We start from the raw sequence: 11,913 nt of genomic DNA on the forward strand, positions 1-11,913 counted from the left end.
AGCGCCCAGGCCCTCCCGGCCGGGTTCAGCGGGCCAGCTTCAGGAGGTCCGCGGCTAGCTGGAGGCGGGGCCCGGGGCGGGGCCGGACGCTCCGGGGGCGGAGCCCAGCCCGCACGGCACCGCCTCTGAAGCGGACGGGGCGGGGCCCGCCGCGCGCGGGCGTGCGGACTGCGCATGCGTTCGGCACGCCACTGCCTCGCCATGGCTGGGATAGGAGCTTGCGGCGAGTGTCGCGTTGCGTCCGGTTCGACTGCAGTCGGTGATGGCGGAGGCTTTGGGCGCGGTCCGGTAGGGGCATCAGGGAAGTACCTGGTGCCTGGATATCCGGGAAACCTCGAGAATCGCTACGTGGCCGAAGGCTGCCGGCCAAGCATCCGCTCGGCGAGGGCTTTTTCATTCAGCTCGTACCACTGTGCCCTCGCCGCACGTGTTGCAGCCCGCATGCCACCTCCAGAAATCACAGAACCTTGCGGCCCACTGAGGCTGTACGCAGAGTGCCGGGAGCCGTGCTTAGTGATCTTCGATTTTCACAAGGGCCCTGCAGGGTAGGTTCCCATTTTACAAATGGGGAGAACAGGTCCGATGCGGGGGGGGGGGGTGTCTGTGACTTGTCTAAGCTCCATTTTGAAAGAGGTCACCCCAGTCTAAGTCTCTTTTCACGGCTCTCCATGGCCATACTGCTTACTCCAGCCGACGTGCTCTCTTCTGACCCACGTCGCTTCCAGAGGCGGTAAGGACCGAGGGTGACCTGTTTGCTCTTGTCCCCTCTCAATCTCTAGGAAAACGCTTGGCACGTAGAAGGCTTCAACGAATTGGATGCATGCACGCATGAACGAACCTTACACTAGTCCAGAAGGTGAGGATTACAGGTTCCTGAGAGGAGGAGGTGGGAGTTTTCAGCTTTATTGAGGTATAATTGACACACTTGTTGGAATTCGTTCTTGACTCTCCTGATTTATTCTGCTTGCTGATCTTTGAAGTCTGAGCCTGATCATGTTGATTTCAGCTTAAAACTAATGATTAAAAACCAGTCTAGGACCCTCTGAAATCTGACTTCAGCCTCTGTCCCTTTCTCTTGGCTCTCAGTTCCTCTTCCGTCTTAGCCTCAGGGAAGCCTTTCCTGCTTCCCTAGACTAGGTTAGGAGTCTTATACTTACAGAATCCCCAGTGCAGTTTATGTTGACTTGACTTACTTGTCTGTAAGCCCCGTGAAGAGCTAGGAGAATTGCGATCTACAGGATCTGAGAGGTGGCAGTTGTTGAGTAAATGTTGCTGAGTGACTTCCCCAGCACTGAATAAGGCCTTCATCTATCTGAGAGTGACTTTAGTAAGACTCACTATATCAGCATGTGAGTCCCACCGTTGTGGAAATGTTCTCTTCCAAGAAGCGGGGGCTGCAGAGCAGTGAGAACACCAAAACCAGTCGAGGTGAGCGGAGTGTAGCCCAGTCCCAACCTGATCATCCTGACAGTAGGCTGGCTCTTCCTGTGCAAGAAAGGATTTTTCGGGCACCTAGGTGGCTCAGTCCATTAAGCGTCCGACTTCAATTCAGGTCATGGTCTCGCAGTCTGTGAGTTCGAGCCCCGCATTGGGCTCTGTGCTGACAGCTCAGAACCTGGAGTGCTCTTCGGATTCTGTGTCTCCCTCCATCTCTGCCCCTCTCCCACTCATGCTCTGTCTCTCTCTCTTTCTCTCTCTCTCTCTCTGTATCTCAAAAATGAATAAACGTTGAAAAAAATTAAAAAAAAAAAGGATTCATCTTTGGGTAGTAAAAGGATAGACAGGAAACAGGAAGCTGTCATAGTGTCTCCTGTACTAGACTGTGGGGAGGGAGCACTGGCCAGCCAAGGCCAGTCCCTGGACTTCATGGTGAGACTATGTCTTCACAGTGAAGATGTGGAAATAGGCCCTGTGCCGTAGTGACCATCAGTGACATAGATCTCCCAGCCACCTCACTTGGTGCTAAGCCCTTCTTTGAACAGCCTTCTGATTATAATGTTGCTTCCTGGTACATTTTTATATAGAGGAGGGACTATACTGATTAGCCAATATGAACATTTTGTGCCGTTTGGCACGTTTCTCATTGTAAGTTATTAAATAGGCATTCTGAGCCTGGTTAGCATACCGTCCTGCCTTGCCTGATCAACTCTTGAAACAGTGTAAAACCTGAGTTGCTGATAATGCTTTTAACAATAGCTTCTAGGGGCGCCTGGGTGGCTCGGTTGAAAGTCCGACCTCTTGGCTCAGCTCATGATCTTGTGGTTCGTGAGTTCAAGCCCCACATTGGGCTTGCTACCATCAGCCTGTCAGTGAGGAACCCAGTTTGGATCCTCGTCCCCCTGTCTCCCTGCCCTTCCCCTGCTTGCACGCGCGTACGTGCTTTCTCTCTCTGTCTCTCTCAAAATATAAATTTTAAAAAAAGTAGCTTCTAGTGTTTCCTGTGAAATTATTTTATTTATTTACTTATTTATGAGAGAGAAAGAATCTTTTTTTAAACAATTTTTTAAATGTTTTATTTATTTTTGAGAGAAAGAGAGACAGAGCACAAGTGGGGGAGGGGCAGAGGGGGAGGGAGACACAGAATCCGAAGCAGGCTCCAGGCTCTGAGCTGTCAGCACAGAGCCCGACGTGGGGCTCGAACTCACAAACCGTGAGATCATGACCTGAGCCCAAGTCAGATGCTTAACTGACTGAGCCACCCAGGCGCCCCAAGAAAGAGACAATCTTAAGCTCCACACCCAGCACAGAGACCGATGCAGGGCTGGATCTCATGACCTGGGATCATGACCTGAGCTGAACCACCAGGCTTCCCTTAGTTGAATCTTTTTTTTTTTTTTTTTTTTTTAAGTTATTTTCAGGGGCGCCTGGGTGGCTCAGTCGGTTGGGCATCCGACTTCAGCTCAGGTCATGATCTCACAGTCCGTGCTTTCTGGCCCCACGTCGGGCTCCGTGCTGACAGCTCGGAGCCTGGAGCCTGCTTCAGATTCTGTCTCCCTCTGTCTCTGTCCCTACCCTGCTCATGCTCTGTCTCTAAATTTAAAAAAAATTAAAAATTTTTAAAGTTATGTTCATAACTACTAACTCATGGATTTGAATTCCATTTTTTTATTGTTGTTGTTGTGGTTGTTTTCCACGACATTTATTTCCCTGCTTATAATACTATTTCTTTCTTCCTATTTCCCTTGGGATATTAGGTAGGATGGCCACACAAGCTTTCTCTGAGGCAGTGACATTTGATCTGAGACCTGAAAAAGCCAGCCATGTGAAGAAAATCTGGGAAAAGGGTGTTGTAGGCAGGAAGCACAGAAGACACCAAGGCCCTGAGCAGGAACAAGTCCAGTAAGAGTGAAGAGCAGAGAGAGGTGTGAGAGAGAGAGGCACAGCTAAGGCTTGAGAGCCCAGAGCCCGCGGTGAGGAACTGGACTTCATTCTCAGGGCTCAAGGTCACATTCCTAGTGAATGCTAGGGCTGGAATTCAAGCACCTCGTCAGCCTGTAAAACCTAATCTCTCACCTTTGTCCCAGGATGATACCCACCTCACAGACTCGTCCAGGTCACTAGAGAAAACTTAGAACGTGCCTGGCGCAAGATAGACGTGCAACCGGTGTCCCCTTTCTCCTGGTTTTCCTGTAAAGGTTTGATCCTGTCACACGCTCACTACTAATTGATCACTCTAAATTATTCTTCTTTATTCTAAGTCCATAATGCTTTTTGCCTACTGGTTCACTTTAGTATAAATATGACCAAATGCATTTTCTATTGATTCAACTGATCGGTATATCTTTACTTGTATTTTTAGCCCTCTGGTGTCATCTTAGCCCTGGGTCCTTTGTCCTAGCCCCTGGCTTTACATGTTATTCCAAATTTGTATCTCGCCCACACCTTACCCTTGACCTCCAGGTTTGACTGTCAGCTGTCTACACCATGTCTCGGATGCCCAGGTTCCTCCTGGGCTCCTCCTCTTCAGTCCTCCCGTTTTCTTTTTTTAATTTTTTTTTTTTCAACGTTTATTTTTTATTTTTGGGACAGAGAGAGACAGAGCATGAACGGGGGAGGGGCAGAGAGAGAGGGAGACACAGAATGGGAAACAGGCTCCAGGCCCCGAGCCATCAGCCCAGAGCCCGACGCGGGGCTCGAACTCACGGACCGCGAGATCGTGACCTGGCTGAAGTCGGACGCTTAACCAACTGCGCCACCCAGGCGCCCCAGTCCTCCCGTTTTCTAATCAGCCTGTGCCCACCCCCCACCCCACCATCAGCTCCACCAGCTCTGTAAATGCCACTGCAGTGTACCTTGTCCCTGAAGCTAGGTCCCTCCTACGTCCTCCCCGTGCCTCAGTGCCCCTAGGCAGCCTGTCGCGGGCCCTGTTGGTTGGGCCCTGCAGGCAGGGCCCACGTCCCCTGCTCCTCTCCATCTGTTGCCACCTGTGCCAGCCAGTCTGCCTCTTCGCCCACCTGGCCGTCAGAGTCGCCTCCCGAATGGTCCCCTTCCGCTTTGCTCCCCTGCATCCACTTCCCCCACAGCATTTGGGAAAAAGGTTTATAAAGTATCAGATGGTCCTTCTGCCTAGAACCTCCCAGGGATTTCTTTTTCCATTTAGAATAAAACCCAAGCTCCTGACCATGATGCATAAGGCCCTACAGCTAGTCTGGCCCCTGCCTTCCTCTCCAGCCTCATTCCACCACCACCACCACCTGTTGGCCATGTTCTAGTTAATAGTGGCTTCCTTTCTGCTCTTGAATAGACCAAGCACCTGCCTGACTCAGGACCTTGGACTTGCTATTTCCTTTCCTAGAATACACTCTCCTCGACTCTTCATTGCAGGGTTTTTCTCATTCTGCGTGTCTTCACTCTGCTGTCACCTCAAAGAGCTGAGCCCTGCCCTATTATTGAAGTCCGATGCCCTGATCCCACCTTTTGGTTACCGTCTCTTGTATCATGTTTTATTTCCCACAGAATACTATCACCGTGTTCATTTTGCTTGTTGTCTGACTCTACCACAGGATATAAATTCTATGACAATAGGGACCCTTTTTACCTTATTTGCTCCTATGTCCTCATTGCCTCATATGTAGCAGTTACTTTTGTTTTTTTAGGTAGGCTTCATGCCCAGCGTGCAGCCCAACACTGGGCTTGAACTCAGGACCCTGAGATCAAGACCTGAGCTGAGATCAAGAGTTGGACGCTTAACCAGCTGAGCCGCTCAGGTGCCCCTGTAGTGGTTACTTTAAATAGTTGGATTTTGTGGCTCAGCTGAACACAGAGCAGGTGCGTGGAAGAGGTGCCCCCAGAATATCGGGAGTGGGTGTGAGGTGGCCGTTGACCCTGAATAAATGAATGAAGGAGAGAGTAAGCGAATAGTCTTAAGTATAGCTCAAATAAATAGCAAAGTGTTGGATTTCTTAAATCTCTTCTGAGACTCACTTAAAATTATTTTTAATTGTGGCAAAATATGCATAAAATTTCACATCTTGACTATTTTTTTAATGTTTTTTTTTTTTTTTTAATTTCTATTTTTGAGAGAGAGAGACAGAGTGCAAGCAAGGGAGGGGCAGAGAGAGAGGGAGACAGGATCCGAAGCAGACTCTAGGCTCTGAGCTGTCAGCACAGAGCCTGATGCGGGGCTCTAACCCATGAACCCTGAGATCATGACCTGAGCCAAAGTCAGACGCTCAACCGACTGAGCCCCACAGGTGCCCCGATGTCTTAACTGTTTCTAAGTGTATCGTACGGTAGTGTTAAATATACCACATCATTGACTTTTCATCTTGCAACAGTGAAACTCTGTACCATTAAACAACAAAAAACTCCCTCTTCCCTCTCCCGGCCCCTGACAGCCACCATTCTACTTTCTGTCTCTCTGAATTTGACTGCTCTCAGTACTTAATATAGATGGGATCATATGGTAGTGTTCATCCTTTTATTCCTGGCTTATTTCACTGAACATGACGTCCTCCAGGTTCATCCATGTTGTGACGTGTGCCAGCATTTCCTTCCTTTGTAAGACTCAATAATCCTCCACTGTGTGAATGTACCACATTTTGTTTAGCCTTTCATCTGTCAGCGGACACTTGGGTGGTTTCTGCCTTTGGCTGCTGTGAAAAATGCTGCTATGAACACAGGTGTACAAATATCTGTTTGAGCCTCTACTTTGAGTTGTAATCTCTACACTCAACGTGGGGCTCAAACTTACAACCCCAGGATCGAGAATCACATGCTCCAGGGGCACCTGGGTGGCGTTTGACTTGGGCTCAGGTCGTGATCTCATGGTTCGTGAATTGGAGGCCCATTTAGGGTCCTTTGTCCCCCTCTCTCTCTGCCCCTCCCCCGCTCATTCTCTCTTTCAAAAATAAATTAAAACGGGGGCGCCTGCGTGGCTCAGTCGGTTGAGTGTCCGACTTCGGCTCAGGTCACGATCTCGCGGTCCGTGAGTTTGAACCCCTCATCGGGCTCTGTGCTGACAGGTCAGAGCCTGGAGCCTGCTTCAGATTGTGTCTCCCTCTCTCTCTCTGCCCCTCCCCTGCTCATGCGCTCTCTCTCTCTCTCTCTCTCTTGCTCTCTCTCTCTCTCTCTCTCCTTCTCTCAAATAAATAAACATTAAAGAAAAAAATTTTAGGGGCGCCTGGGTGGTTCAGTCGGTTAAGCGTCCGACTTCAGCTCAGGTCACGATCTCGCCGGCCGTGAGTTCGAGCCCCGCGTCGGGCTCTGGGCTGATGGCTCAGAGCCTGGAGCCTGCTTCCGATTCTGTGTCGCCCTCTCTCTCTGCCCCTCCCCCATTCGTGCTCTGTCTCTCTCTGTCTCAAAAATAAATAAACTCTAAAAACAAAAAACAAAAAAAAAAAGAAAAAAGAAAAACAGTTTAATGGGAATTGTTTTAAAAAATTAAAAAAAAAAAAGATTTGTTATTGTGGTGGGAGGCCTGGGTGGCTCAGTTGGTTAACCTTCTGACTCTTAATTTCACCTCAGGTCATGATCTCATGGTTCATGGGTTCTAGCCTCATTTCAGGCTCTGCTATGTTTCTCTCTCTCAAAGTAATCAACTTAAAAAAAAAAAAAAAGACTTGTTATTGTGGTAACATCAGAAGATTTACCATCTTAACCATTTCTTTTTTTTTTTTTAATTGTCAAATTGGCTAACATACAGTGTGTAAAGTGTGCTCTTGGCTTCTGGGGTAGATTTCAATTTTCTCATCTACAAAATTGAAATTCTAGACCTATTAAGCTTGACCTTTTTTTTAAATTTATTTATTTATTTTGAGAGAGAGAAAGAGTGCACGTGTGCATCTGTGAGCAGGAGAAGGGCAGAGAGAGAATCCCAAGCAGGTTCTCTGCATCAGCTCAGAGCCCTTGAACTGTGAGATCATGACCTGAGCCGCAATCAGGAGTCAGACACCTGACTGAGCTACCCTGGCGCCCCTGAACTAGACCTTTGGTATGTGATTTTGTATGTTTTTTAATGTTTCCTTTCTGTTTCATTAATATGAAGTTTCTGGACCGGAAGAGCTGAGGAAGCCCAAACTTGAGCTGAAGCAACTCTACTGAGGTAAGCCTCCTTGTGAGGTCCTGTCTGAGCCAACAGCAGGCCCTTCTCCCGGACACCCGGGTCCACAGGGCTCCAAGGGCCGCGTGGGAGATGGGAGACAACCATGCATTTCCCCCTTGAAGAATCAACCCTGGTGCTTACGCACGTCCGCACCCAAATGGCTCTCTACGTGGCCATTTGGAATCACTACTGAACAGTGGAAAGGCTGTTCTTGTAAAAGGAGTGGTCAGCTTTGAAACCTTGGCCATTCTTATACAAAAGAATGCTGTTTCAATTTTCTGTAGGGCCCTTTGATAATGTATCAAAAGCCTGAGCCATGCACGGGCCTACTCTGACCCAGTAGTTTATTGTGATTTTATCTTAAAGGAAAATAAAAACATGTCTGGAAACAGATACACAGTATGTTCGTTGCAACAGGTATGAAATTAGCAACAACCTATATGTATAATTAAGATTGGTTAAAAATTGAAGTTCATGTATATATGAAAATAAGGCTGAATGTAAATGGTGATTTTTTCCCCCCAGGTGTTGGAATCGAGTATTGTATTTTAGCTCTGTTTGTTTCTCTACTCAAGAAAGTTGACAAGACGCTTGGGTGGCTGAGTCAGTTAACATCTGACTCTTGATCTCAGGGTCATGAGTCCAACCCCCACATTGGGACTTGAAAGAAAGTGAGGGGCACCTGGGTGGCTCAGTTGGTTAAGCCTCCTACATGGGGTCAGGTCATGATCTCGCAGTTGGTGAGTTAGAGCCCCACGTCAGGCTCTGTGCTCAGAGCCTGGAGCCTGCTTCAGGTTCTGTGTCTCCCTCTCTCTCTTGGCCCCTCCCTTGCTCACACTCTGTCTCTCTCTCTCAAAAATAAAAAACAAAAGAAACATAAAAAGGGGGGGAGGAGAAAGTTTATTCAATATACGTAACTTTTAGAAAGAACATGTATATTTTAATGCAGCAAAAATGAATGCTAACGTGTAAGCGATGGAATCATGAGTGATTTCGTGTTTTCGACATCTTTTCCCAAAGGCATCTATTAGTTTTGTAATCAGAACAAAAAGTGAAATTTCTTTGAAAATAAAAATACAATCTCTGGAGATGGGTTAGCATCATGTATCTTTCACCTCTTATGACTGTTATAGGTCAGCCCCATGGCCGTTCCACACGATTCACACGAGACTTCCTATTTGCTGCCTCCAAACAGTAGGGACTGGGAAGGGCATGGCATTCCTGACTTTGTCTACGGGCAGGAGGAGCTGGTGCTGGAAGGGATTCAGTGGCCGAGGGACGCGCCCGGCCTCCCGGAGGACTCCGTACCACCGTCTCGCTTCGACTCTGTGCTCTGCTCCGCCTGGAGGCAGCGGGTGGAGCTGGGGCTGTTCCGCTACCGCCTGGGGGAGCTGCAGACCCAAACCCTCCCCGGTGCCGTGGGTTTTGTGGCTCAGCTGAACGTGGAGCGAGGTGCGCAGAGGAGGCGCCCTCAGAGCATCAGTAGTGTGAAGCAGGCGTTTGACCCTGCACTGTTTAACTTCAACAAGATCCGGCCAGGAGAAGTCCTCTTCCGTCTGCTCCGGGAGCCCGATCTGCCAGGCGCTCTCCAGCAAGAGGACATCCTCGTAATGATCAATGTCAGCCCCTTGGAGTGGGGCCACGTGCTGCTGGTGCCCGAGCCCACCCGTGGGCTCCCCCAGCGCCTGCTGCCCGGTGCGCTGCGGGCCGGGGTCGAGGCTGTGCTGCTGAGCTCACACCCAGGCTTCCGCGTCGGCTTCAACAGCCTGGGTGGCTTGGCCTCAGTGAACCACCTCCACCTGCACGGGTATTACCTGGCCCACAGACTGCCTGTGGAGGGAGCACCGAGCGAGCCCCTGGACCCCGGCGGGCATCTGCACCTCCTCCAGGCCGTCCCAGCGCCCGGCTTCCTCTTTTACACTAGCAGGCCGGGGCCTGACTTGGAAGCCTTGATAGGCAGGGTATGTCGGGCCACCGACTATCTGACTGACCGCGAGATCGCCCATAATTTGTTTGTGACCCGGGGGGCCCCACCTGGAAAGACATCACCCTCCTCGGCTCTCACGGGGGTCCGAGTGATTCTGTGGGCCCGGAAGTCCAGTTTTGGGGTAAAGGAAGGCGAGGCGTTCAATGTGGCCCTCTGTGAGCTGGCTGGGCACCTCCCTGTCAAGACGCCCCAGGATTTCAGCAGTCTGACAGAGGCGGCTGCTCTGGCCCTCATTCAAGACTGTCTGCTGCCCCCCGCCCAGGCAGAAGAGGTCCAGGCAGCGCTAGTGGCCTTGATAGCCCAGGACGAGCAGTAATCCTTCCAGAAGTATTTATTTCCTACCCGGTCTAACTCCCTTTCCAGAAAGCCGTCCACAGGGTCCACAGGGGTCGTTTGGGCATTTCTGTGACTGCCTTCTTACCTGTCTCAGCCTAAGGGGACGGGTAAAGAATTGACAAGTGGCCTCTTTAAAGAGAAGAAACGTTAGAATAGATCGAACAAATGAGCCTTCGTGCATGTATCTGCTTCTCACCTTCCGTCTTGGACAAGCCTCAGGGATGTCAAACCTGCCACTGAGAAGGGAGTATGCGCAAGAGTTCCGTACTCCTGACTTTGTATCTGGACTTTTCCCTTCCGGTCATGTCTTGGCAGAGTGTTAGTTCATGTGCCTCTGGCACTGTGCCCCCGTTTCCTCTGCTCTCGCCTCTCTGCTTATTCTCCCGTCGCCCACCCCCCCACTGGTTATCATTTCTTCATCCCTCCCGTCTGTTCGGCCCTGCTTACAGCACCTTCCCCTCCCAGGCCACCCTTGAATTTTCCTCCAGCCCTCAGCTCTGAGTTGAATATTCCTCATCTGCATCATAAGTTGTCCTCGCAACTTGAGTACCGCCATTTAACACTTAACAGACGAGGAGCTGGAGGCTGACAGGTTTTGCAACTTGCCCAAGGCCAGATAGCTCTCCAGTACTGGAGTGGGGACCGTAGCGCAGGCGGTCAGGTGCCAGAAGCCCGGGTTGTGCCCTTGTGACTGCCTCTGTAGGCAACTGCTCCCTTAATGGTGTCGTCCTTAACAGTCGACAGGCGCCGAGCTGAGGTTCCCGTCCCTGGATAGTTGGCTTCCTCTGTTCAGGCCTGTATGAAATTTTTACGTAGAACTTTAGGTGCTCTATATCCCAAAAGATGTTGTAAAGTCTCATCGAGATAAGGCAGGATATGTACAAGTAAAAGTTCGTAAGAAGAACAGTTTAGGGGCGCCTAGGGGGCTCAGTTAAGCGTCTGGCTTCAGCTCAAGTCATGATCTCGCAGTTCGTGAGTTCGAGCCCCGCGTAGAGCTATGTGCTGACAGCTGGGAGCCTAGACCCTGCTTCAGATTTTGTGTCTCCCACTCTCCCTCCCCTGCTCATTCTCTCTCTCTCTCTCAAAAATAAATAAACATTAAAAAAAATTTTTTTAGGGGCGCCTGGGTGGCCCAGTTGGTTAAGCATCTGACTTCAGCTCAGGTCATGATCTCACAGTTCGTGAGTTTGAGCCACACATCGGGCTGTCTGTTGTCAGCACAGAGCACCTTTCGGGTCCTCTGTCCCCCCTCTCTCTCTCTGCCTCTCCCCTGCTCACTCACTGTCTCTAAATAAATATATATTTTTTTTAATTTTGTGAAAGAACCGTTTAACATTTAAATTGAAATATTACATGCTTAACATTTAAATTCCTATAGAATATGGGTCGGCTTCCTCTTTTTAGCACCTTGCCGTAATTTTAGCTTATGCTTCTTTCTGCAAGCCTTTGCCTGTGCAAACTCCAAGAGCGCCACCTTGCTTTGCTTGCCCAGTCTGAAGGAAGTACAGATGACCGTTAGCGCAGAGTGGATTTTGTGTCCCAGGTGATGCGCCCAAATACCAGGGTTTTCCCCCAGGACCCATGTTCAGAGGAATGCCTTCTCAGGCCAAACCAAGTTTTTCCTTGAGAAGGGGGGAGAAAGTCAAATAGGTTTCTTTATGGCGGTACTTCTCAGCTGTTTTATGGAGTTCATGAATTGTCAGGGAAGGGATTTAGAAGCTTTTTCTCAGCTTAAGTGTGGAACACTTAGGGGCCACTTTGTACTCCGCCCTGGGCTTTGTGCACACCATAGATAGGAAGGGATGGTCCAGCCCAGGACTTCCATCTCTGCTTGCTTTTTGATGACCTGTGTAATGAAGGGGTTGGGGGTTTCATCTAATGGGAAACCTTGAAGAGTTTTAAACTGGGGAGTAACAAATTTCCATTTTAGCAAGAATACTTAAGCTGGAACGGATGGATGCGGGGGGGGGGGGGCGGAGAACAATTGGGAGTCCGATTAAGAGGTTGCTGCGTAGTTGGTCAGTCCGTTGAGCATGGATTCTTGATC

The 11,913-nt window shown here is 49.7% G+C and overlaps 1 protein-coding gene across 5 annotated transcripts; it reads left to right on the forward strand.

The window, feature by feature from the left end:
- The first annotated feature begins 198 nt into the window (after window positions 1–198).
- GDPGP1 (GDP-D-glucose phosphorylase 1) lies at window positions 199–10,844 on the forward strand. 5 transcript variants are annotated; one of them, XM_047086548.1, is made up of 4 exons: window positions 210–545; window positions 780–910; window positions 7,487–7,543; window positions 8,677–10,844. In XM_047086548.1, the coding sequence occupies exon 4, from the start codon at window positions 8,686–8,688 to the stop codon at window positions 9,844–9,846; it is 1,161 nt and encodes a 386-aa protein (XP_046942504.1). In that variant the 5' UTR covers window positions 210–545; window positions 780–910; window positions 7,487–7,543; window positions 8,677–8,685; the 3' UTR covers window positions 9,847–10,844. The 5 variants fall into 5 exon arrangements, 3 of the variants coding, with proteins under 3 accessions (XP_046942504.1, XP_046942503.1, XP_046942505.1); XM_047086547.1 differs by having other exon boundaries at window positions 780–856; XR_006963392.1 differs by lacking the exons at window positions 7,487–7,543; window positions 8,677–10,844 and adding an exon at window positions 5,097–5,133 and having other exon boundaries at window positions 199–545.
- Window positions 10,845–11,913: the final 1,069 nt, after the last annotated feature.

Source organism: Lynx rufus, unplaced genomic scaffold (assembly GCF_022079265.1).
Source record: "Lynx rufus isolate CCGP_SWC_20201006 ecotype Redwood Valley unplaced genomic scaffold, mLynRuf1.p SCAF_21, whole genome shotgun sequence".
Classification (NCBI taxonomy): domain Eukaryota; kingdom Metazoa; phylum Chordata; class Mammalia; order Carnivora; family Felidae; genus Lynx; species Lynx rufus.